At 41.3% G+C, this 27,365-nt stretch overlaps 1 protein-coding gene across 1 annotated transcript in view; it reads left to right on the top strand.

Moving 5' to 3' along the window:
• Positions 1–97: 97 nt before the first annotated feature.
• Positions 98–27,365, top strand: part of IL10RB (interleukin 10 receptor, beta) — a 46,894-nt gene continuing 19,626 nt past the window's right edge. The window contains exons 1-4 of the mRNA XM_006886793.1: positions 98–146; positions 7,708–7,831; positions 14,807–14,964; positions 23,462–23,628. Coding sequence (XP_006886855.1) covers positions 98–146; positions 7,708–7,831; positions 14,807–14,964; positions 23,462–23,628 — 498 coding nt within the window. The remainder of the gene's footprint in view (positions 147–7,707; positions 7,832–14,806; positions 14,965–23,461; positions 23,629–27,365) is intronic.

Raw genomic sequence — 27,365 nt, 5'->3', positions numbered from 1 at the left:
GGAACCAGCCGGGCAGGCGCCCAAAGCGGGTTGAAGGGGTGCGGCGCTGGGCCGGCTTTTAGGGACCCAGAGCGCCCTTTCGGGCCGCGGCGCAGCGATGGTGATCGCCGTCCAGATTCTGCTGAGCGGCTTCCTGCTGGTGTCAGGTGAGACGTCTGCGGAGCAGCGCGAGTGGGTCCCCAGGTGCGGGCTGGTGGGGGCGCTGCATGCCTCCTCAGCCATGCTGTCTGCCCAGACCACATCCGGACTCCAGTTGCTCTGGGAAATCCGGAGCCCTGTGAGACATGCTTGGCTTCTGATGTCGGTGTTAAGCGCCCCTATTCTGTCCCCATACCCGCAGTCGACATCCAGCTCCTCGCGACCCTCCGTCAGGTTTCCGAGCAGTAAATCTTCACAGGTGGGTCTTCTCCCGCAGAGCTGGCAGTCGAACAACCCAGCTTCCAGTTAGCGCTCAGCCTGTAACCCCACCTCGCCAGGAGAGCCCCGTGGGAGTTCTGAAAGTGCCAAAGTGAGGAATCGGGCCGCTGAGGGCTTCCCCGAAGCTAATTTGAGGCTATGCCGATGCCACTGCTCTCAACTCTGAGTGATAAGAAAGCCCCAACCCACAGCCAGATCCTGACCATCTGAACTTCACTCTCCTCTGGCAGGGCCCCCCGCTGATGGAGCCTCATTCTTGAAATGCTGGAAGCGCCCCACTGTCGCTGTCTAGCATACCTGGGCTGGTTCAGGAACAAAGAGCTCTGGTGGCCTCTTGGAGGAGGAGTTGCACTAACAACCCGCGGCACACGCCGCTCCGTTCTTACGAGGCATTCTGTGAAAGAGAGATGGAGCATCTCCCTTGGAATTTACAGCCTGAAAAAAACCCTCTGGAGGGCCAGCTAAGGGTCAGTTCCAAATTGAGTACAGGCCTACTTTGGGTATACTGTTAGGACATCATGCTTGGAAAAGTGGAGGGTTGGTGGGAAAAAAGTCCACTCTCAGTGAGATAGAGTGACACATTGCCTGGAACAGACATTGTAAGGATGAGTAGGGTAGGGAAGGGTTTCCTTTCTTTTGTACTCAAGACTGCTATGAGTCTGAGTTCGCCAGCACCTAACAACGGTACAAGCTGCTAGACGGAACTCAAAATGCTCCGCCTCATCTTCACACCCCTTCCTCAAACATCTGCTCATTTTCTCTGCACTTCTGCCACTCATCTTCCTGGCCGGAGTGTCTGTATTTCCATTTTCTTACCCTCCTCATTCAGTTCTCAAATTCCTGAATCAGAATTTTGCCCTTCTACAACCGTACAACTTCGGAGTTTTCAATCAAGTAAAACATTTTCTGCCCTCCAGGAATGACTTGTCTTGCTTTTCTAGTGTATGCTTCCTTTGGATTCCAAAATACCACTTTCTTGCCATATGCAGACTCTTCTTCCTACTTGGAATTCATCCTCCTTTTCTTCCAAACCAGTTGTCATGGAATCCGTTTCCACTCACAGGATCCCATCAGAACCTTATTCCACAAAGTTTTCAGTAGCTGGTTTTTCATGAGTAGATTGCCAGATGGTTTTTTTTCTCACAGTGCCTTCAAGTAAACACAAACTTCCAACCTTTCAAGCAGCAGCTAAATGTGTTGTTTTCACCACCCAGGGACTACCCTCCTCTACCACATTTCTAAATACAGTTCTCCCCTGTTTACCAAGAATGGCTCAATAAGAAGTTAATTCTAAGTGAGTGGAATACCTCCCTTTTTTATGTTTCCATTATTACTGCCTTTATTATCAATGAGTTTTTTATAATCTGTAAGTTTGATCTTTATTGTCTTTAGAGGTTGGAAACATTACATATAAACATGTACAACGGAACACCTGAGAATAATAAATCAATAAATTACACATTGCAGCATTGCACATAGTACATGTTGCTAACGATTAGATATACAAGAGACCAGATGGTCATAAGTACTTAAGTAATTGTCTAGCAAGCAGAAAAATGGGACATGAAGGTACAGGGCCATGAGCATCTCTCTAAAAGGGCCAGAGAGAGTGAGACAAGCACAGCTCTTCACTACCCCAAAGCAGAAAGCAAATAAAGAGCTGGTAGCCCAGCCCCATGGTGCCTCTAAGAGCCACAGCAGCAGCAAAAGATTCATTCATTGATTGTTGACTCACAGACTTGATTCACAGTTGTGGTACCAAGAATGAAGTTTATTAGGAAAATAAGTTGGAGAGTGGAGGAGGTAAAAAAATATCACCCAATGCAAATCCCAATTGACATATTTCAGCTAACAGATGTTGCCCTGGACATGCTCACAAAGTTGTGCCAAGAAATCTGGAGAACAACCACTTGGCAACTGACTGGAAGAGATCTATATGTGTTCCCGTCCCAAAGAAGGGTGACCCAACTGAGTGTGGAAACTACAGAACAATATCATTGATTTCACATGCAAGCAAGATTCTACTGAAGATTATCCAAAAACGACTGGAAGAGCACATCAGCAGAGAACTGCTGGAAGTCCAGGCTGGGTTTAGAAGGGGTCGTGGCAGTAGGGAAATTGTAGCTAATGTTAGATGGATCTTAGCTGAAAGCAGGGAAGACCAGAGGAATGCATATCTGTGTTTCATTGGCTATGCAAAGGCGTTTGACTGTGTGGATCATAATAAACTGTGGCTGACTCAGAGAAGAATGGGAATACCGGAATACTTGATCATGCTAATGAGAAAGCTATACTTGGACCAAGAGGCAGTCGTCAGAACAGAGCAAGGAAACACTGCATGGTTCAAAATTGGGAAGGGCATACACCAGGGATGCGTCCTGTCTCCACAACTTTTCAACCTGTGTGCAGAACAGATTATCTGGGAGGCTGGGCTCTATGAGCAGAAATGTGGGTTCAAGATTGGTGGAAGATCTATCAACAATCTACGATACGCAGATGATACAACCCTGCTTGCTGAAACTGAGGAGGACCTGAAGGATTGAGGCTCAATGTCAAGAAGACAAAGATTCTCACCACTGGACCAATTGGCAGCATCAGGATGGATGACGAAGAGATTGAGGTTGTTCACAGCTTCAGTTTGCTTGACTCCACAGTCAACACTCTCGGCACCAGCAGACAGGAAATTAGAAGACGTATTGCCATGGGAAAATCTGCTGTTAGGGACCTCTCCAAAGTACTGAAGAGCAACGGTGTCCCTTTGGAGACCAAGGTGAGTCTGATAAAGGCCATGGTCTTTGCTATCACTTGTTATGCATCAGAGAGTTGGACAGTGGCTAAAGAAGATAGAAGGAGAATTGATGCCTTTGAGCTTTGGTGCTGGAGAAGTGTATTGAGGGTACCATGGACTGCTAAGAAAACAAACAGATTCATCCTGGAAAGGGTCAAACCAGGCTGCTCCTTGGAGGCAAGGATTCTGAGGCTCCGTCTAACATACTTTGGACATGTTGCAAGGAGGGACAGGTCCTTGGAGAGAGACTGGAGGGACAGCACAGAAGGGGAAGGCCCCCATGAGGTGGATTGATTCAGTGACTGGGGTAATCAGGATGGGTGTGTCAGAGACGGTGTGATTGGCACAAGACAGAGCAGAGTTTAGGGCTGTTGTACATAGGGTCGCTATGAGTCACAAGCGACTCGACGGTGCATAACAACAACAACAAGAACAATGCAAATCCAGGTTTTGGTCCAGCAGTTCCAAGATGTAATTCCTCAATTAGTCCAGTCTCCGGTTTTAGCTCAGCAACACAAATTCAAGAAGCCTCTGATTGATCTCCCTGCTCATCCTGGAGTCTGTCTCCTCAACTCAAACCAGCTTTCCTGGCTGCTGAGAGGATTTGAGAAGAGGTGGGAAGGCTAGGCTCAGTGCTGCTTTAGGACTAGCTGCTCCCGTGTCCTGCCCACCTCAGGCTCACTGGTGGTGGACTGAACTCTTTTCCAGGTTCCATGCAATTGAAAGGTTCTTCCAAGGTTTTGCTTATACCCTCCCTCCTTTTTAAAAATTCTATCCTTAGTGTTGTACTGGTCTGCAATACCTCAGAGTTGAAAGGATACCCTTCCCCGGGGTGGGGGGGTGGGGGCTATGTCTGCCTCTTCTGCCAGGCAGTCACCTTCCTTCCCTGCACAGCCTCTTCCTTTTGGCTTGATTTGGACCACAGCCCTCTCTTACCCAGGCTTTACTGCTCTAGAAAACAGATGTCAGTTTAAAAAATTATTAATCCCTTCCCAGCACACAGAGTCAGGGAGGAAACAAGCCAGAATTTAGTTGCCCAGCACTAGCTCCACCTGTTCCTAGAGACCAGCCTCCCTCCATCCCATCTAGTCCTAGAAATCAATCTTTTTGGCTCATTTTGTATTAGGTCGTACATCATTAAATACCTAAAAGTAAAGATGGGGTTGGAGGTGGGAGGAGGCGGGAAGAAGCCTCTGGTTTCCTTAATTATCCGGCAAGCACAGCACAATCTTTCACTGTGGCCATTATCTCAGGACTCCTCAAGTTACACCTTGACATAGTTTCATCACAGCAATGCCACAATCTCCACTACTCTCACTAAGGTCTCACTACTAGGATCTTGCTTGAATCTCCCTCAAGTCTTGCTGCCCAATGTGAGAAGTCCCACAGTTGTTGATGATTCATATGCCCATATGTCTACAGTTAAGGTAGCTGGAGACATAAATATTCCCTAATTTGCTTCATTTCTAAACTCTTTTTCTTACTTCTGTTATATGCCCTTGAAATACTTCGCACAACTCCCGAATTCAATATCAGCTACAAAACCATTTATTTTTTTTTAATTTCCATTCATTCATTGTTGTACTTTTCTCCCTGCCCACCTCTTCCCCTCAGTTTGCTCTCTCTTTGAAAAGTAATAGAAAAATTCTTTCATTGTTATACAATCCCTCCCCCCAGGTCCACTCCACTATGCAGCTTTCGTTCTGGACTCCTGTCATGACGATAATACCTAATCACATATCCCTTTTAAACAGTTCTCTCCCTCATCTGTTTTAATGTAGTATACATAATCTTTCTCAGTCTACCCCCAACCCTGATGTCGGTCCCCCTTTACAACAGTGGCATTATGCAGTATTTGTCCTTTTGTGACTGATATATTTCACTCTGCATAATGTCCTCCTGGGTCACCCATTTTGTATATTTCATTAGTTCCTTATTTTTCCAGTGCAGTATAGTATTCCATTGTGTGAATATACCCTAGCTTCTCTATCCATTTGTTTGTTGATGGGCACTTAGGTTGTTTCTAACTCTTTGCTATTGTGAACAAAGCCACGATAAACATGGGTGTGCATATATCTACTTGGGTGGTGGTTATGGTTTCTCAGGGATGTAATCCCTGTAGTGGAATTGCTGGGTCAAATGATATTTCTATTTGCAAGTTTTTAAGAAAGTGCCATACAGCCTTCCATAGTGGTTGCAACATTTTATGCTCCCACCAACAAGTGAATAAGGGTTCCAGTTTTTCCACAACCTCGTCAGCATTTGTTGTTTGCTTTTCTGTTAAATTTTGCTATTCTGAGTGGGGTGAGATGATATCTCATAGTTGTTTTGATTTGCATCTATCTCTCTTAGAGCTAGGGATTTTGAACATTTTTGTTTGTTTGCCATCTGAATGTCTTCTTTGGTAAAGTGTCTGTTCATATCCTGTGTCCATTTTTCAGTTGGGTTGTTTACTTTTATCTTGTTGTGATGAAACCCATGACTTTCTAATTTATGTCCTTGTTGGTAGTAGTTGTCGTTGTTAGGTACCCTGGAGTCAACTCTAACAACCTTATTAACAGCAGATTGAAAATTTGCTCTATCCTGTATATTGGCAGGATCCTTTATTTCAGTCACTGTAACAATGCACTGTTGAGAGTCATCTTCTCTTTTCACTGGCCCTCTACTCTTTAGGTGATTTATTTTACTCTTTTCTTGAGTTTTGCCTCTCCTAGCAACATGTTTGGGACATCATGCTTAGAAAGGTAGAGGGACTGCAAGAGAGAGGAAAACCCTCAGTCAGATAGATGCATTTCACAGTGACTGCAGCAGTGAGCTCATGTATGCCATAGATGATGAGGATGGCATAAAATACAACACAGTTCAGATCTGTTGTTCATCAGGTTGCTATGAGTCGTATTCATCTTGACAGCACCTAACAACAACTTGAGTTTTGTGTTTATTTGAAATTTTCTATAATTGGAAAATATTAAAAATAATTTCTATTTCTGATTCGTTTTTCTCCTCTGGGCCCCAGACACACTTATCCAGCTATCTGTCTAATATCGCTGCTTGAAACTGTCTCTAACATCTCACACCATATGGCTAGAATAAGACCAGATGCTTAAGCCAAAAGTGGATCTTAACTTCTACTTCTCTACATCAAATGTGTAGGAAGTCTTAAATTTCTACCTCTGAAAAAAAAATATCAAATCCATTAACCCTCTCACAGCTTTCTGCCATTTCCTAAGACCAAGTTACCCTGTCTGTTGCCACTTCACTTTTCTTATTATGTGCTGTCGAGTTGCCTGCAACTCATGGCAACACTATGCACCAGAGCTCTGAACCCTGCCTCTTCCTGAGCCAATCTCACTGACTCCGACACATGTACTCCCATTACCCTAGTTGCTATATCAGTCCATCTCATCTGGGATCTTTCTCTCCTGTGCTGTCCCTCCACCCTTCTAAGCGTGATGTTCTTCTCCAAAGATTGGTCACTTCTAGCCACATACCCATCCATGTGAGACAGAGTTTCAAACTCCTAGCCTCCAAGGAGAAACGATTTCTTCTTGACAGTCCATAGTTCAATATTCTTCTCCAGCACCACAACTCAAAGGCATCAGTTCTTCTTCTGTCATCTTTAGCCATTTTCTAGCTCTCTAATGCATAGCAAGTAACTGCAAAGACCATGGCCTGGATCAGGCACACCTTAGTCCCTAGACTGACATCATTGCTCTTTACCACTCTGGAGGGGTCCCTGACATCATATTTTCCTAATGCAGTTTGTCTTGTGATTTTGACTGCTTGTGCAAAGAATGTTGCTCAGTCTCTTCTCCATATATCATGGTACTGCCAATTGGCTCAGTGGTGAGAATCTTTGTTTTCCTGATGTTGAGCCCCAGTTCATATTGAAGGCTATAGTCCTTGACCTTCTGCAATAAACACCTCTGGTTCTTCTCAGTTTCAGCAAGCAAGGTTGTGTCTTCCTCCTATCCTGTTGACATACTTCAGTTCATAAAGTCCAGCCTCCTGAATGATCTGTTCCATATATAGACTGAAAATGTATAGAGACAGGAAGCATCTCAGATTCACGTTTTTCCTGATTTTGAACCATGTAGTGTTTCCTTGCTCTGTTCTGACAACTGCTCCCTGGCTTTGAAACCAAGTATAAGTTTTACATGAGGACAATCAAGTGTTCTGTGATTCCCACTTACTCTTACTCCCCAGCAATTTCTACTCATGATTCTTCAAATAAACACCACACCTCTGAGCACAGCTGAGATTCCAGAGTGGCCTAGCTTCATCTACCCTTGCCAATATTCATGTCTCTTTCTCTCTTCAAAGCCCACAGGATATTTAAAGACATAGCAGTCTTTGATCGCTTTCAAGTTGAGCACGACTCCTAGCAACCCTATGAACAAAAGGCCTGAAGAAGTAGGGAGGGACAAAGGTTTGTGTGTGGTCATTTTCTTGAACAACCTTCATGAAGAAAAGTTGTAAATTTCTATTCTTTATTTTTACAGCATTAGGAATGGTGCCTCCTCCAGAAAATGTGAGAATGAATTCTGTTAATTTCAAGAACATCCTACAGTGGGAGTCCCCTGCTTTTCCCAAAGGGAATCTGACTTACACAGCTCAGTTCCTAAGGTAGGTCTGGTGTGTGAGGATGGTGGTCCTGTGCCTGGCCCACAGGAAGGTTTTGACTGCCGGTCACATGATTTTAACAGCAGACGCCTTTTTCCTCTTGGACTTTTTCCATCTGCTCGGAAGATTCTTATGGACAGCTTTTCCTTTTCCTTTGTATTTTTGTTCATCACTTTACATCCAAAGGGATACAGAAAATAATGCCATGGTTAGGGCAAGATTCAGATCCATTGTTCATAGACTTGCTGGGTGGTGGTCGACTTGGCAGCACATAACCACCACAATAGCGTTGAATAATATCCCTGTCTGCACATCTGACACCCATCTTGTAGGCAAAATAACAACTCACAAATACAAGACAGACGCATTAATCTTTGACTGAATACTTTGTGGTTCTACATGACAATGACAACTGCACCCTCCCAGCTTTCCCTGATGAAAATTGATCTATGATGTGTTCAAAGTAGTTCTTTAGTCTCGTTCCTTCTTTCTACTTTCAGCAGATCAAAATCACATGGTTTGCCTTGACCCATATTGTTGTTATTGTCAGAAATTGACTTGACAACAGCGAGTTTGAGTATTTGGGATTTTTAATAATTATTTCTGTGCTATGAAGAACACTAAGAAGGTTCATAATCTGTTTACATTTCCCCCCCTTTAGATTGGAAGTTCAGAGTCAATATACTTTAGATAAGTTCTTTCATGGTTCCATCTGGTGGACTTTTTCTGTTCATTTGGAATAGCCAATTCATTTCTTTCTATTTGTAGTCCATTTTAGGAGTTTTCTTCCATCTTTGTTACTTTGGCTTTCTACTGTGTAAAACGCAGTAATTCAGTTCATTGCTGTGGAGTCAGAACTAACTCATAGGTGACCCTCAAGTGGGTTTTCCAAGGCTGCATATCCCACAGGAGGAGATTGTCCATCTTTCTCCCTCGGAGCCACTGGTTGATGCAGACTTTCAGGAGGGCCCGACCTTTGGGTTAACAGTGCAAGTAACTCCCTACAGAGGACACTGCCAAACTCAAATCTGTATGTAAAGGAAATCTTGGGATGATGTCATTCCTTCCTCTGCCCTCTGTGCCCATTCCCAGACCCCTATGCATGCTCAGTTTGGCTAGTTTCTCTCTCTCTCTCTCTCTCTCTTTCTCTCTTTCTCTCTCTGTACATTTTCAGAGTGATTAGTTTCTCTGTGTCTGTCGGTCTGTGTCTGTGCATGTGTACGTTTTCAGAGTGATTAGTTTCTCTGTGTGTGTCTGTGTCTGTGTGCGTGCATGTGTACATTTTCAGAGTGATTAGTTTCTCTGTGTGTGTCTCTGTGCGCGCATGTGTATATTTTCAGAGTGATTAGTTTCTCGCATGCGTGTGTGCACGCATGCGCGTGCATGTGTACATTTTCAGAGCTAAGCAGATACATGTATATTTTCTTATTTACTTTTTACCCAAAAACTAGCATAATAAATACACCTGTGTCTTGTATTTTTTTTCCACTTATGTTATTCTGGAAATCAGCCTTTATTAGTTTACAAAGATTTTCTTTGTTCCGTTTTTACAGCAACATAGTAGTCCGTTGAGTATGTGTATCACAGAGTATTCAGCCAATGCATAGTTTGTTCAGCATCTGCTTGTCCAGGTTTTCGTTCTTAGAGCAGGGCTCCAGTTAAGCACCTACACCACTTGCCAAGAATATAAGAGGATTTAGAAAGGGTCATTTTTCCAGGATATTTTTCCCTAAGGTGTGTTTCTTTTCATATTTCTTGTTTTTAAGGTGCAATGGTAGCACTCTGATGCTATCCAAATGTTCAGCACTTCTAAACCACCAGCCACTCCCCAGGAGAAAGAACAGGCTGCTTCCATAGGTTTACAGCCAGGTAGACTCTGAGGAACAGTCTACTCTTAGTCCTTTACAGTCACTAAATCAACTCGACAGCAAGGGTTTTGTTTCATCTTGGTTGGTTGGTTTTCATTTAATCTCTTAGTTTTGATAGCTCTAGAGATTTTGCTGAGGAAAGCTAACTTCTCTCTCTTGTGCCTTTCCCCTGTAGTGATTATGATGCTGCACCTAGCTCTTCTCCATTGTATGAGAGATGCTTGGTTTGGTTGGTTCATCTTGTAGACAAGAATTCCTAGTGACCTTGTGAAAAGATAAGGGCAAGAGGCAGTTATTAATCAGAAGTCAGTGCCTGGGTTCCCAGGGTTTCCTCAACGTGGAAATATAGACTGAGCAGGATATATTGGAGAAAACACAGCATGACTAGCTATGTCTTAGAGATGAAATGTAACCCCTAAACAGTTCATTACTTTTTTTATTTTTTATCAGTGTTAGAATACTATCTGACACATAAGTGCTCAGTAAATGTTGGTAAGTGGGAGTGGCATCCACTTCCTAAACAATATGCCTCTGGAAACTATGAAATTTGGCGTGTCCATAGTTGTAGAAGGGCTTCAGGCCTTTTGTTCATAGTGTCACTATGAGATGTGCTCGACTTGAAGGCAATAAAGAACAACAACAACAACAACAACATTTTTTTTCTTTTTTACCACCACCAAAGGCAGCTAAATTTGGAGATAATCTTAGCACCAAGAGAGAAATTAGTACTAGAGGAATCAGCCGTCTCACTTCTCACAAAATGAGACCTTGTTTTTTGGATCAGGTGTAGCTAATGACACCGCCTAAGGTTGTCATTATGTAAAACTTATGTAAGTGGATATTTACTCAACACCCAGGAAATGCTCCCAGGAGTCATGTCTTTTCTCCTCCTATTCCAGTTGCTGCCACCCTCCCTTCTTTGGTTAAAGGGGTAGGGCACAGCTAAAGATTTGAGCTTACTAAAGCCTCTTATTGTTCTGTTCTCCAACCACACCCCCAGAATATTGAAACAACAGTTATTTATATCACATTATTTGAGTGTCCATTCAGCCATAACGTTGTAATGTTTTGGTTAATCTATGTTTAGCAGTATTTCCCAAGACTGCCCTCAGAAATATACCATTAGAGGGTGATGTTTTCCTTGTTGCATATATTGAATACTAAATCTCTTTAGGGAGAAATCCATGCCTATTAAGAAAATAAAGTCTCAAGAGGGACCCTACTGTGATGGAACCCATTCACCTATCTTTAACACAGTATCCAAAAATTTTTAACCACACAATGGATTGTTTTGGAATGCATTACAATATCTCCAGGATCTCTAAAGTTTGTGGGATATAGTTTGAAAAATGTAAATAAGTATATTGTGGTTTGGTGCTGTAGATTTGGCTCTGACTCACAGACCTATTATAGAATGAAATATCACCTAGTGAGGAAGACCCTCACTGAGAGGGATTGATGCAGTGTCTGTAACAATGCATCAGTGGTGATGACAGTGCAGGACCAAGCATTGTTTCCTACTCTTGTACGTAGAATTGCTATGAGTCAGAATCAAACCTAGCAGCAGCAACAAATATTGTTGTTGTGCCGTCAAGTCGGAAATGACTCACAGCTGATCCTCCAGCAGGTTTCCAGAAGCTGGACACAGGAGGAGGCTGCCCATTGCTGTTCCTTGGAACAGCTGATGGATTAAAACCATGTGCTGTTCAGCAACAATTATCATTGTCAAAATTGTTGGCACATTGGAGTCCAGTGTTCGATCCACTGTGTCTGTCTATCTCATGGCCTGGGTGTGCCTGACTCAGTCTTTTCAGCCATCTGCCATGCATCTGACATTTGGACAATGAATAAGGATGACAGAGAATTAACGCCTTTTAACTACGATGTTGGAGAAGGGTACTGAATATCCCATGGACGGCCAAAAGAACAGAAATGTCTTGGAGAGGGTGGAGCCAGAGTGTTCCTTGGAGGCTAAGAATGATGAAGCTTTGTCGCACTACTTTGGACATATTGGTAGGAAAGGTTATTCCTTGGAGAGAGGCATTATGCTTGGGAAGGGGGAGGGACGGCAAAGGAGGAGAAGATCCTCAACCAATATTGGCATAGGGATTGCAGCAATGGGCTTGAGTGTGTCAGAGATTGTGAAGATGGCAAGGATAGGACAGGGTTCAGATTTGTTGTTCATAGAGTCACTATGAGTTGTACTCTACTGGACTGCTATCTCATGGATAGTTTCTGCTATTTTCGCTGACCGTTCACTCTACCAAACATTATGTCTTTTTTTTCTAAGTTATTAGACTTTCCTGATGCCATGTCCAAGTTGTTGTTATGTGCTGTCGAGTCTCTTGTGACTCATAGCAACCCTGCGTACAACAGCCCTATACCCTGCTCTATTCTGCACCAATCTTAATGTCTCTGACACACCTACCTCCATTACCCCAGTCACTGAGTCAACCCATCTTTTCAAGTGTCTTTTTCTCTTGCACTGTCCCTCCACCCTCCCAAGCATGATGTCCCTCTCCAAGGACCCTTCCCTTCTGGCAACATGTCCAAAGTATGTCAAACGAAGCTTCAGAATCCTTGCCTCCAAGGAGCAGCCTTGTCTTACCCTCTCTAAGGTGAACTTGTTTGTTCTACCTAGTCCATGATATATTCAGTATTCTTCACCAGCGCCAGAACTCAAAGGTGTCAATTCTCCTTCTATCATCCCTAGTTATTGTCTAGCTCTCTGACGCATAGCAAGTAATTGCAAAGACTATGGCCTGGGTCAGGCAAACCTTAGTTTCCAGACTGACATCGTTGCTCTTCAGTACTTTGGAGAGGTCTCTGATGGCAGAAATTAATTTTTAATTTCTTGGCTGCTGGTACCAAGAGTGTTTGTGGAACCAGGCAAACTAAAGCTGTTAACAATCTCAATCTCTTCACCATCTATCAAGATGCTGCCAATCAGCCCAGTGGTGAGAATCTTTGTTTTCTTGATATTGAGCTTCAATCCGGATTGAAGGCTGCAGTCCCTGAGCTTCTGCAGCAAGAGCTTCAGGTCCTCCTCAGTTTTAGCAAGCAGGGTTGTGTTATCTGCATAACACAGATTGTTGATGAATCTTTCTCCAATCCTGATGCCACTTTTCTCATCATAGAGCCCAGCCTCCCGGATTATCTGTTCCACAAAAAATTGAAAAGATAGGACATATCCCTGGTGTACAATCTTCACAATTTTGAACCACACAGTGTTTCCTTGCTCTGACTGCCTCCTTGGTTTTGCATAAGCATGATCAAGTGTTCTGGGATTCCTATTCTTCTTAGAGTTAGTCACAGTTTGTTGTGGTCTACACAGTCAGATGCCTTTGCATAGTCAATGAAACACAGATGGACAGTCCACTCATACTCCCTGCTTTCAGCCAAGATCCTGCTAACATATATCCCTAGCACCAAGGCCTCTCCTAAACCCAGCCTGCACTTCTGACAGTTCTCTGTTGATGTGCTGTTCCAGTTGTTATTGGGGTAATCTTCAGCAGAATCTTGCTTGCATGTGATATTTAATGATACTGTTTGATAATTTCCACACTCTGTTGGGTCACCTTTCTTTGGAATGGCAGCATATATAGATCTCTTCCAATCAGTTGGCCAGGTGGTTGTCCTTCAGATTTCTTGGCACATCTTGATGAGCACGCCCAGAGCAACATCTGTTTGTTGAAATATATCAATTGATATACCATCAATTCCTGGAGCCTTGTTTTTTGCTAATTTTTTCAGAGCAGGTTGAACTTCCTTCATCACCACAGGCTCTTGCTCATATGTTGTTTCATGAAGTTCTTCTGTGTCTGCCAATTCCTTTTAGTACAGTGACCCTGTATACTCTCTCCATCTTCTTTTAATGCTTCCTAAATCATTCAATATTCTGCCCAAAGTATCTTTAAGTATTGCAACTCAAGGCTTGAATTTGTTCTTCAGTCCCTTAAGATTAAGAAATGCTGAGCGAGTTCGGCCCCTTTAATTTTTCTGACTCCAGCTCTTTGCACATTTCATTATAATACTTTATTTTGTCTTCCCTCACTGCCCTTTGAAACCTTCTGTTCAGCTCCCTAATATCTTGATTTTTCCCTTTGCTTTGGCTTCTCTGTGCTCTATTGCAATATTCATAGTCTCTTCTGACATCCATCTTTCTCTTTTCTTCCTGCTCTGTCTTTGTAATGACATTTTGCATTCTTCATGGATGATATTCTTGACATTCTCCCTCAGCTCATCTGGTCTTCGCTAATTAGTGGTCATGGCCTCAAACCTGTTCCTGAGATGGTATTGAAATTCATTTGGGATAGACTCAAGATCATATTTTGGTTCCCATGGAATTGATTTAATTTTCCTTAGCTTCAGCTTGAATTTGTATATGAGTAGTTGGTGGTTTGTTCTACAATCAGCACCTTGCCTAGTTTTCACAGCTGATAATGAACTTCTCCAGCAGTTCTTTCACAGATATGATCAGTTTGATTCCTATTCATACCATTAGGTGAAATCCATGTGTATAGCCTGTGTTTATGTTTCTTATAAAACTTATTTACAGTGAATAAATCATTGATTGTGCAACATTCTATCATCCTATCTCCAGCTTAATTTCTTTCACCAAGTTCATGTTTTCTAACTACTGATTCTTCTTTTCTGTTCCCAACTTTTGCATTCCAGTCACCCATTATTATCAATGTATCCTGATTTCATGTTCGATCGATCTCTGACTGCAAAAGTTTGTAGAAATCTTCTCTTTCCTCTTCTTTGGTTCTGATTGTTGGTGCAAATATCTGAATGATAGTGGTATTCACCGGACTTTCTTGTATGTGTTTGGATATTATCTTGTCACTCACAATATTGTATTTCAAGATATATTGCTTTTTTTAATTATGAAAGCAGCCCCATTTTTTCTTACCTTTTCATGTCCAAAGTCAGTCAGAAGTCTTCCTATCCTTGCATCTGAGGAGCATTCTGGTTATACTTCAGATTTGGTGTTATTTTTCTCTCATCATTATTCATCAGCCTTTGGTATCAGTGAGAATAAAGAATCTGTCAACCTCAGACTAGCAATACAACTCCCATAATTTTTTGTTTTGTTTTGTTTTTGTAGTTATAACAACTTTCAAGATAAATGCAACAGCACTACCTTGACAGAATGTGATTTTTCAAGTATTTCCAAGTATGGAGACCACACCTTGAGAGTCAGATCTGAGTATGCAAATGAGCATTCTGACTGGGTAGTTATCACCTTTTGCCCTGTGGATGACAGTAAGTAATTTTGTTTTCCATTTCATTATAATATGTTTCCTTGGCTTTCCCCCACTGGTTCGTTCATCAACAAAAATATCTTGAGTACCCACAAAATACATACCTTGCCTAAGGAGTTTAGGGAAAACAGCACCATGATAGCTGGAGAAGAGATTGAGGTTTTAACAATTTCAGCTTGCTTGGTTCCACAATCAGAACTCTTGGCACCAGCAATCAGGAAATCAAGAAAAGAATTGCATTGAGGAAATCTGCTGTCAGGGATCTCTCCAAAGTGCTAAAGAGAAATGATGTCAGTCTAGAGATTAAGGTGTGCCAGATCCAGGCCATGGCCTTCACAGTTACTTGCTATGCATCAGAGAGCTGGACAATGACTAAGGATGACAGAAGAAAAATCAATGTCTTTGAGTTATTGTGCTGGAGAAGAGTCTTGAACATACCATTGGCCACCAAGAGAACAAACAGGTCTGTCTTGGAGAGGGTGAAACCAGGTTTCTTCTTGAAGGCAAGGATTTTAAAGCTCCATCTCACATACTTTAGGCACATGGCCAGGAGGGACCAGTCCTTAGAAAAGGACATCATGCTTGCAAGGGTGGAGGGACAGCACAGGAGAGGAAGACCCTAGATGAGATGGATTGACAGAGTAACTGGAAAAACGGAATTAGGTGTGTCAGAGTCAGTGAGACTGGCTCAGGATAGGGAAGGATTCAGAGCTGTTGTACACACACAACTCGATGACACATAATAGCAACAACGATAAAGAGAATTATGGCTTTAAAGAAGTTCATGGGGGAGATAATAAGGACACCCTTAATACTCTTACAGTACAGCAAGGTAAGTACATTTTAAAACATCAGAATAGTTTAAATTAGTTCCTCAGATCACAATGCTATGAAGTTATAAATCAATAACAGGAAGAATAAGAAAAAAATATGTGGAAATGTAATAATACAGTTTCATGGATTGAATTGAATCCTTCAAAAATAATGTATTTACTTGAGTGTACCATGATTCTGTGTTTTGAGTGTAATGATATAATGTGACAGTAATGTAATGATTCCTGCATGATCTGGTAAGTCAATCAATTGTGAGATTATTAAAAACAGAACATCTCTAATGTGTCATAAGGAAGCTCTGGTGGCATCATGGCACGAAGCTGTGCTACAGTCCTGAAGGCATGTAGTTCAAGGCCGCCAGCTGCTCCATGGGAAAAGGATGAGCAGTTTCTTCCCATGCAGCTAACTGCAGTTGAAAACCCACAGGGGTCAGCTATGAGTTGGTTCCACCTCGATGGTATACCACCGCCACAACAATGTGTATTAACCCTGATGCCATGTAAGGGGAGTTCCCTTGGGGTGTGGTCTACTATGATTTTTATGTTAGAAAAGATAAAGGGAGAGAGAAGTGGGAAGAAGGAAAGAAGCCTCAGTATCATCAAGCGAAGAGCCAGAGAGGAGCAAGTCCTCTGGACCCAGGCTATTTTGCTAGAAATCACCTTAACCCAAGGAAGTCCACATCTTATAGAAATCCCCAAAGGGATACCCGGCTTAACGTTGTTGAAAGGAGACAATGATCTTCTTCCAGAGCTGACAGAGAAACTGCTCCCTTAGAGCCAGGATCCTGGGCTTGTCACCCCTTAAACTGTGAAAGAATACATTGTAATTTGTTAAAGTCATCCACTTGTGGTATTTCTCTGTAGCAACACTAGATAATGAAGATAAACACTCTGCTTTGAAAAGATGTACAATAGAACAAATAATAAGTGACTTAAAAATAAATTCTAAAATTAAGTAGGAATGAAACTACAACCATATGGAATAAAATAGATGAATGGTACCATCTAAGAATCAAATCCTATGCACATCAAAAAACTTCTGCAGCAGGGTAATAAGGAAACCCACAGACTTGGGAAAAATATTTGGGAATGATATGTCTGATGAGGGACTCATCTGAAATTTATAGAATACTCCAGAACCTCAACACGAAAAATGTAAGCAATCCCATCACAAAATGGGCACAGGGTATGAATAGACACCTCACCAAAGAGAACATTCAGATTGCTAACAAACACATGAAGAAATGTTCAAAATTCCTAGCTATCAGAAAGATGCAAATCAAAGTGACTATGAGATACCATCTCACCCCAGCAACAGTAGGCAGCAAACAGCAAATGCTGGCGAGGTTGTGGAGAGATTGGAACTCTTTTTTTTATTGCTGATGAAAATGTAAAATGGTACAAGCACTCTGGATGGTGGTCTGGCACTTTCTCAGAAAGCTGGAAATAGAAATATAATTTGACCCAGCAATTCCATTACTTGGAATATACCTTAAAGAAACCAGTACAACAACTCAAAACAGATGTATGCACATCCCCGTTTAGTGCTGCATTATTCACAATAGCAAAAAGATGAAAGCAACCCAAGTGCCTATCAACAAATGAATGGATGGAAGAACAATGGTACATCCACACAAGGGAATACTATGCAGTGTTGAAAAACATTACAAAACATGGAGGAGCCTTGAGGGCATTATGCTAAGTGAAATATCTCAGTCCCCTAGTAATGCTCTTCTACAATAGGAGAGGCATGGAGGGGTTTGGAGAGGAAATGAGGAAGGGGTAGATAGATAATAAACACTGCATTGGAACATATGAGAAGAACAGTTTTAAAGGAATATATGATTATGAATTATACATAAGAAAACATTCTGGAACAAAGGGGCCATTGCAGAGTGGGCAGGGGAGGCAGAGGGGGAGCAGGGAGAAAATGTGCAACAATTAATAAATTTAAAAAGATAAAGCAGGAGTAATAGGTAACACAAGGTAACATACCTTTGAAACACAGCAAAAACTGTGCTCAGAGGTCAGTTTATAATAATAAGCACACTCATCAGGAATAAAAGGGGGGGAAAGGAACTGAAATTAACCTTAACTCATTAATTGCAAAAATTAAAAAAAAAGAGTGAGAGGGAGAGTAGGGAGAAGGCTATCAGAAGAAAGAAAATAATAAGGATTAGAGCAAATAAACAGAAAGACAATAGAATCAATAAGATTAGAAAAGGACTCATAAACCACACACAATTGAACAAAGAAAAAGGAGAGTATATAAATATCACAAATAAGAAATTAAATGGGTAGTATTATAATAGACTGAATTGAAATAAAAAGAATAATAAATGAATACTCTGGTGGCCTGTTTGAGGCCACCAGCTGCTCCACAGGAGGAGAGGCAGTCTCCTCCCTTGTGATAACTGCCTGTGAAAACCTGCCAAAGAGTCACCTGTGGGTTGGTTCCAAGTCTTCAGTACATAATAACAGCAGGAAGAACTATAAAGGAGCTCTGGTGGCCTAGTGGCAAGGAAAAAATCAAAGTGTGCCACCAAAATCAAAGACACATTTTGAATCCACCACTATACTGGAGGGGAAAAGTGAGCAATCTCCTCCCATGTAATGTACTGCTCTGAAATCCCATTGGAGGGTCAGCTATGGGTCAGTTCTGACTTGACAGTACTAACAGTTCTGGCTTGACAGAACTAACAACAGTGTAGAACAATTCACCAAAAATTTTGCCAACTTAGAAACAAATTTCTAGAAACTTACACCTTAGTTAAACTAACACAAACAGATGTAGAAACTTTGAATGGACTTAGAAGAAAAAAGTTGAGAGACTATTAAATAAAATAAAGACATCTCCTGGCCCAGGCTTCATTGGGAAATTCTATCAAATATTTAGAGAAGAGCTGACACCAATTCCACTTAAACTGTTTGGAACATAGGAAAGAATTAAACACACCTAAATTCATTCTATGAAACAAACACAACTCCCACCCAAAAATCAGCCAACTCAACTCAACTCTCATTGCTGCCTCAGAGCTGCTGGTGTTTTAGAATTCAGAGAGCCAGAGACAAAGCCTCTGTGTTAACAGTGTATGTCCCTACAGACTCATAATCAGAGCTTCCTCAAGCCAGGCAAAGACATAACATACACACAATTTGTATCTTATATCCTTCATCAACATTTATGTAAAAATGCTGAACAAAATCCTAGTCTATAGATCCTAGTCTCTGGTGCTGTAGTTCGTAGGGAATTGCAGTGCTAGCCCAAATGTAGTAACTTTCTGACAGTTGAATCCACCAGCAGCTCCACAGGACAAGGTTGGGCAGACTCTTGTGTGATTTCCAGCTTCCGTAAACCTACTGGAGGGCCAGCTATTAATCATTTCCAACTCGATGGAAGTGAGTTTGAGTATTTTGAAATGTGATTCATACAAAGAAGGAGACACATTGCACTGGGAAAATCTGCATTTAGGGACCTGTCCAAATTATTAAGGAGTAGTGATGTCAGTTTGAGGACTAAGGTGCATCGGATTGTGGCCATTGTCTTTCCAATTACTAGCTGTGCATCTGAAATCTATCCAATGAATAAGGATGACAGAAAAAGAATTGATGCCTTTGAGCTGTGGTATCAGAGAAGAGCACTGAACATCCCATGGATGACCAAGAAAACTAATAGATAGATATGTCTTGGAGAGGGTGCAACAAGAGTGTTCTTTGGACATATTCCTAGATGGTTCTATTCCTTGGGAGAGGGACATGATGTTGGGAAAGGTGGAAGGTCAGCAAAGGAGAGGAAGACCCTCAACCAGGTGGATTGACATGGTGACTGCTGCAGTGGGCTCTTGTGTGTCAGGAAGTGTGAGGATGGCATGGACAGCACGAGGTTCAGATCTTTTGTTCATAGGGTTGCTATGAGTCGTACTTGACTCGATGGCACCTAACAACAACATGCAAAAATTGTTTAAAACAGTATCATTCACTACATAAATATAAGAAGGGAGATAACCCTACATAATATCAATTGATACAAAAGGAGCATTTTACAAAAGCCAGCTTCCATTTCTTGACTGTAAAAAAGGAAGATGAATCCGCCAGATGCTCTGCCGGGGAAGGAGGGGCAATCTCCTCCTGTACCAGTCAGATCTAATTTGACGGTACACGCACACAAAAATTAAAAAAGAAAAAGGAAGATGAAAACAACCTTAGTAAAATAGAAAGGAAATTTTACAATATAATTAAGGGCATATACACAAAATCAATAACCAGCATTATTCTTATTTCCCATGGGAATGAGAAACAAATACCTCCTATACTATCACTCTTAATATCATACTAAAAGTCCTAGTCACAAGAATAAGGCAAGAAAGGGAAACAAGACAGATATCTAAGTTGATAAGGAAGAAGTAAAACTATCCTCATTTTGCAGATATGATCCTATATATTAAAAAAAATTACAAAGATTCAATTAAAAAGTTACAGAAACTAATAGAAAAATTTATCTAAAGTACAGGGTACAAGGTAAACAAAAAAAAAGTCACATCCCTCTACATTAACAGAATTCTTAAAAAAGTAAATCAAGAAAGCAATACCTTTGCAAAAACTGTTGGGAAGCTAAAATACTTAGGAACAAACTTAACCAGAAATACAAAAGACATACAAAGCACTACTATAATACACCAAAGAAATCTGCATAAAAAGCATACCATGCACGTAGATAGGAGGATTTAACATTGTGAAATGTCCATACTAAAAAGCATGCGGGTTTTAGATAGAACGTAATCCCAATCCAGATTGCCATCAACATTCTTTGAAGAGATGGAGAAAAATTTATCACCCTTTATTGGAAGGGAACTAAACCCAAGCTTACAGTCAGTTCTGATTTCATAGCAATCCTCCATCACATTTTCAAGGCTGTAAATTTTTAAGCTACTCCCTTGGAGTAGCTGTTGGACTCAAACTACTGACCTTTTATTTGCAGCCCAGTATGTTGTTCACTACATCACTAGGGCTCCTATTTTTGTTCTGTTGTTTATAAAGTTACTAAGAGTCATAGTCAACTCAGTGGTACCTAACAACAACAATTTATGGTATAGTCTATCAAGATAACTATAAATATACAAATAACAGAAGATAAACTAAATGATTGAGGCTTCCTAAAAATTTAGCACTTTTTGTGCATCAAAATACTTCCCCAAAAGAGAGAAGAGAAAACCTACAGATTTGAGGAAAATATGACATTGGACTAATTTCTAAAGTTTATAGAAAAATGTCAACATCTCAGCAATAAAAAGACAAACAACCTAGTTTTTAAAATGAGCCTAGGACAGCAGACACTTCACCAAAGAAGCTATTCAGACAGCCAACAAACATGAAGAAATGCTTGTGTATCATTAACCATTAAAGAGAGGCAATAACTCTGAGATACTATTTCTCCCTAACAAAAGCGGCACAAATTTTAAAAAAGAAAAATCAAAAATAACACATGTTGGGAAGATAGACTGTGCAGAGCTTGGACCTCTCAGACCCTGTTGGTAGAAATGTAACGTGATGACACATTATAGAAAATGGTATAACACATCCTTGAAAAGCTGAAAATAGAGATACGATATGACTCAGTAATCCCACTACTAGCAAAGTAAGATCTGTAACACAAATAGATATGCACAACAGCATCCTGCTCATCACAGCATTTATTCACCATTGCAAAAAGATACAAACAACTAATTTTCACAAAGTTATGTTGAGTAAACAAGCTGGTTCATACATACAAAGGAATACTATGCAGTGTTAAAAACTAACAGTGAATCTGCTAATCACCACACTCGATGCATAGGTGAACCTGAAGGATGTTGGTGAGTAAAATAAGTCAATCACAAAAGGACTAATATTGTACAAAGTCAGTATTTTAAAAAGGCAAGAAAAGGTTTGCCAACAGAACTATTCTTTGATGGTTACCTGGGATGGAAGAAGGAGGGAGAGAAAAATCACTAAGTAGAGAGTAGAAATGTATTAGTGAGGGGAAAGGCAATGCACGGTAAGGGGGAGGTCAGCACAATATGAACAAGGCAAAGGAAGGCATTTGGGGATGCACAAGAACAAAAGACAATAGTGATAATCACATACACAGTCCTACAGTCACAGTATAAAAACATTTATGGTTGGATACATAGATAACCAGCTAAACAGACATGGGATGGCAAATGATATTATACCCACAAGTATTCCCTGGGGAATACCTCTACATATCTGTGCTGCAAATGTGCCTTTGTATATAGTTGTTGTTGTACCATCGAGTTGGAACTGACCCATAGCTGACCCTCCAGTAGGTTTTCAGAGGCAGTTAATCTCACAAGGGGAGATTGTCCATCCTTCTCCTATGGAGCAGCTGGTGGATTTGAACCACATTTCTTCAGGATTGCAGTGCAGTAGGTTAAGTGCTAGGCTGCTAACCAGACGGTTGACAGTTCAAACCCAGCAGGAGAAAAGGGAGGCATTCTCCTCCCATTAAGAGTTATAACCTTGGAAACGCCATAGAGGGTCATCAAGAATCAGACTTGAGAGCAGTGGGTTTGGATTTGTTTTGTTTTACATGGGACAGCATTACAAAAACTTCTTACCTATAATAAACACATTGAAGGACTGAGTCACTAGCTTGGAGATTCAGGACCATACAGTCTCAGGAGACATCTAGATCAATTGATGTACATAGTGCACAATGATAGTGCTTTACGATAGTGAGTAACAACTGGCTTTTAGACATTTTAAATCTGAAGTTGAACCACCCCTGGAGATCACCTTTCATCCAGACAATGGGCCTACAAAGTGAAGAATAGCACCCTTGAGGAACATTCTTCTAGGATCGTTTATTGAACAGTCAACCAGATGAGACCTGAAGGAGAGTGTTTACCCTACGAAAAGATTCAGAAGTCAGGAATGGACAGGAGTAGTAAGAAGAGATGAAGAAGCTCCACTCCATCCCCACTCTTCTAAAAGGCTGTTTTTAAACAGAAACACAAACTATGGTTACAATAATTTCAATTCTATAAGAAGGAACAATAAACACAAATGAATTTAATTCCATTAATGAAAACAATCACTGTGAGATTTTTTTTATAAGAATAAAATTCAGCTAGAAGAATCAATGCCTTTGAAGTACAGTGTTAGAGAAGAATACTGAATATCCCATGGACTGTCAAAAGAACAAATGGGTCTGTCTTGGATAAAGTCCAAACAAGGTGCCCCTTAGAAGCTAAGAAACTTTATCTTGCATACTTTGGGCATGATGTCAGGAGGGACCTTTCTTTGGAAAAAGATATCATGCTGGGAAATAGTGGGAAAGGTAGAGGATCAGGAAAAGAGAGGAAGACTCTCAACAAGATGCATTGACATGGGCTTGAGCACATCAGATATCATGAAGATGGTACAGGATAGGGCAAGGTTCAGATCTGTTTTGTGTATGGTCGCTGTGAGTCATCATCAACTCAGTGGCACCTGACAACAGCTGCAGCGTTCTCCTTAGCCACATAAATCAGTGTCAGAGCAATGGTGTATTGCAGAGTTGTGTGCTTCAAGTACTTCACATAGAGGAAAAAAATGTGTCGCAATTGAAAGTTGTAATTGTGATTGTGACTTTTTATTGTTATTTTGCTCTCTTCTCTTGCCTAGCCCTTATTGGACCTCCTGAAGTGAAAGTCGAAGTGGTTGCTGATTCATTACATTTACGTTTCTTAGCCCCTAAAGTTGTGGGTGAACCTGAAACATGGACCATGAGGAATATATATCCCTCATGGGTTTATAATGTCCAGTATTGGAAAAATGGTACAGAAAAGGAGGTAAGCTTCATTGATCATATATTTTGGAAGTTCCTGTGCTCTTTGCTGAGTTTGCCATGATAATGGGAAGAGGAGGCAAAGGGGCTGTTCCAGGCAGGGTTTTGAAAGGTGACAACATCTTGTGGCTCACAGAATCAAAGCCTGGCCCTCTGAACGCAAAAAGCTCTCTAGTCCAGGAGATGATCTCAGCTCAGGCCTCTAGACTCCTGAGGGAGAAGCACAGAGCAGACTTCTTTTTTTTTCTTAAAGTGCTAGTTGCTGAGTGAAGGCAGAGCTCTCTTTATCTGAGGGAAAGTTTCCAGAGAAGACAGAGCAGAGTCCACAGCTTACAAAAGGGGCTTAGGGCAAGAATAAACGGAAGGACTGCTATTTCATCATACAACCTTGATGTCCCATGAATTACACAGGTCAGTTCTGTCTGGGTGAGGGTAGCTCATATCTGAACATGGGATGAACAATAAGGCATTTTAAATCTGGGCTGTCCCTCATTGCTATCCTCTCCAGGGGTAAGTTTTCAATTTGGGTTGGTTTTTTTTTATGTGAGCTTGACTCTTCTGGAAAAAAGTTTCCCATTCCAGGATTTTTCTCATGCTCATTGCTGTAATAAATGACCCAAATGTAAAAAAAAAAAAAAGCATGATTGTGATGTTGCTTCTGCCACTGTGTGATGCTGGTCAAATTCTTGGCCTCTGCTCCCTTGGGTCTGTAGAGTGGGCATAATAACCCATTTCATTAATAAAATGAGAATAATGGTCTACTTCATAGGATCATTTGTGAGAAGTTAATAACATAGTGAAAGAAATAAACATGTCCCATTGATTAGAACTCTGTGTGTGTGTGTGTGTGTGTGTGTGTGTGCGCGCGCGCGTGCGTGTGCACAAAGTTCCCTTTTTATGCATCTTAAAGCTATAATCATTCATCTGTGGTCAGATTTTGTTCTTACACTTGGTCATTCATGGTCCTAAATTTATTTTTATATATACATATAACCAGACTGTTCCTTGGAGGCAAGGATTCTAAAACTCTGTCTGACATACTTTGGGCATGTTGCAAGAAGGGACCAGTCCTTGGAGGGGAACGTCATGCTTGGAGGGTGGAGGGACAGCACAAGAGAAGAAGACCCTGGATGAGATGGACTGGGAATAGGGATGGGTGTGTCAGAGATAATGAGGTTGACACTAGATACAGCAGGGTTCAAAGCTGTTGTATATAGGGTCACTATGAGTCACAAGTGACTCTATGTTCCCCACATTAAATTTTATTTATTACTTAATACTTGAGACTTCTCCTATGAGGAGAAGTGTGGCGTCAGAATTGGTGGAAGATCTGTCAACAATCTGTGTTATGCAGATGACACAACCCTGCTTTCTGAAACTGAGGAGGACCTGAAGCACTTGCTGCTGAGGGTCAAGGACTGCAGCCTTCAATATGGATTGAGGCTCAATATCAAGAAGACAAAGATTCTCACCGTTGCAACAATTGGCAGCATCAGGATGGATGGTGAAGAAATTGAGATTGTTCACAGCTTTAGTTTGCTTGGCTTCACAGTCAACACTCTTGACACCAGCAGCCAGGAAATTCAAAGATGTATTGTGATAGGAAAGTCTGCTGTTAGGGACCTCTCCAAAGTACTGAAGAGCAGTGGCGTCACTCTATAGACTAAGATGTGTGTGCTATAGGTCATGGTCTTTGCAATCACTTGTTATGTGTCAGAGAGTTGAACGATGACTAGGGAGAATAGAAGGAGAATTAATGCCTTTGAGCTATGGTGCTGGAGAAGTGTATTGAGTGTACCATGGACTGCCAAGAAAACAAAGAGATTCATCCTGGAGAGGGTTAACCAGGCTGCTCCTTGGAGGCAAGGATTCTGGGGTTTCGTCTGACATACTTTGGACATGTTGTGAGGAGGAACCAGTTTTTTTGAGAGGAACTTCATGCTTGGGAGGGTGGAGGAACAGCGCAGGAGGGGAAAGCCCTCTATGAGGTGGATTGATTCAGTGACTGGGTAATTGGGATGGGTGTGTCGGAGGCAGTGCAATTGGCACAAGATAGAGCAGAGTTTAGGGCTGTTGTACATAGGGTCGCTATGAGTTGAAAGCGACTCGACAGCACATAACAACAACAACAACAACTCGAGACTTTTGAGAGGAAAGAATCACCCATGTTTCTTTTCTTAGAAATGTATAATTAAATTTATATGTACACAATATGTAGCCTAAAAAATTGTCAAGATTTTTTTTATTTTCAAAAATATTCCATTAAATAATGCAGAATATCTGCATTCTTCACAGAATGGAAAATTTGGCTATAGGAAAATCTCTGGAAATAAATGCCTTGAAAGCATTCCAGAATGGTTAATTTCCTAATCACATTATCATATGTAGTTCCTTTTTTAAAAATTATTAAATTTTATTAGTTTTAATGAACATTTACAGGGATTTTGGGTTTTCATTCCTTCATTGCTGAACCATTCTCTCTACCCTCCTCCCCAGTTACAGGTATGTCTACTAAGCCCTAGGATCTGCGGATAAGACAGGGTTACCTTTCCATGACCTGAACCTCAGATATCCTGCCTGATGCCTCCTGGACCAAAAGTGAAATGCATGACTCGTTTTATGTTTAGACTCTTATCTAGAATATGCCTAATCATGGGCATCTTGTTACATATTTGTTCTATCGCTTTACCCTCAGTTATGTAGAAGTCTTTGGTGTGACTTGCGGAGTGCTGGACAGGTCTCTTGCTGAATAACTCCTGGCTGGTGCCTGCATTGTCACCATTCCTGTGGCTTCCTTCTGGAATGGAAACATTCATAACACGGTGCTGTGTTAGAGCTAAACTATTAGCATAGGAGACTCTTGGAAATCCTGGGTCTACTTGCTAGGAGAAAAGTGATAAGATAAAATCAGACAGTTCATTGAGGAAAGAAGAGGAGGAAGGGACGCTTGAGGATGTGTCACTTTACGTCTTTGGTACTTTTCTTCCCTGAAGGCCATTATAGATCTGCCTGTGAGTTTGGTCTTTGAAAGAATAACCTTAGTAGGTTTTAGAAATATTAGATTACTAGAAATGAAATTGAAAGACAAATTACATTAGGAAAATCTGCTGTCAGGAACATCTCCAGAGTGCTGAAGAGCAATGATACCAGACCAAGACTAAAGTGTTCCTGATCCAGGCTGTAGTTTTCACAGTTACTTGCTATGCAACAGAGAGCTGGACAATGACTGAAGATGACAGAAGGAATGAAGCCTTTGAGTTGTGGTGCTGGAGAAGAGTATTGAACATTCCATGAACTGCCAAGAGATCGAATAGGTCTATCCTGGAGAGGCTGAAATAAAACTTTTCCTTGGAGGCAAGGATTTTGAACTTCCGTCTCATGTACTTGGGGCATATTACCAGGAGGGACCAGTCCTTGGCGAAGGACATCATGCTTGGAAGGGTGGAGGAACAGCACAGGAGAGAAAGACCCAGATGAGATGGATTGATGCAATAGCTGAGGTAATGAGGGTAGGCGTGTAAGAGACAGTGCGATTGGCTCAGGATAGAGCAAGGTTTAGAGCTACTCTGCTATAAGTCATAGTTGACTCGACAGCACATAACAACAATAACAAATGAAAGTCAAAGTTTGGTTGTGAAATATATTTTGTCTGTTCAATGTTATAACTTATTCTTCATGTATCCAATAGGTCAGAGTCTCATCTGACATCCATCTTGGTTTTTTCTTCCTCCTCTGTCTTTG

Source organism: Elephantulus edwardii, unplaced genomic scaffold (assembly GCF_000299155.1).
Source record: "Elephantulus edwardii isolate Elephantulus edwardi_28Jun2011 unplaced genomic scaffold, EleEdw1.0 scaffold00051, whole genome shotgun sequence".
Classification (NCBI taxonomy): domain Eukaryota; kingdom Metazoa; phylum Chordata; class Mammalia; order Macroscelidea; family Macroscelididae; genus Elephantulus; species Elephantulus edwardii.
The sequence above is the reverse complement of the archived record's forward strand: the minus strand, read 5'-3'. Positions and strand labels throughout refer to the sequence as shown.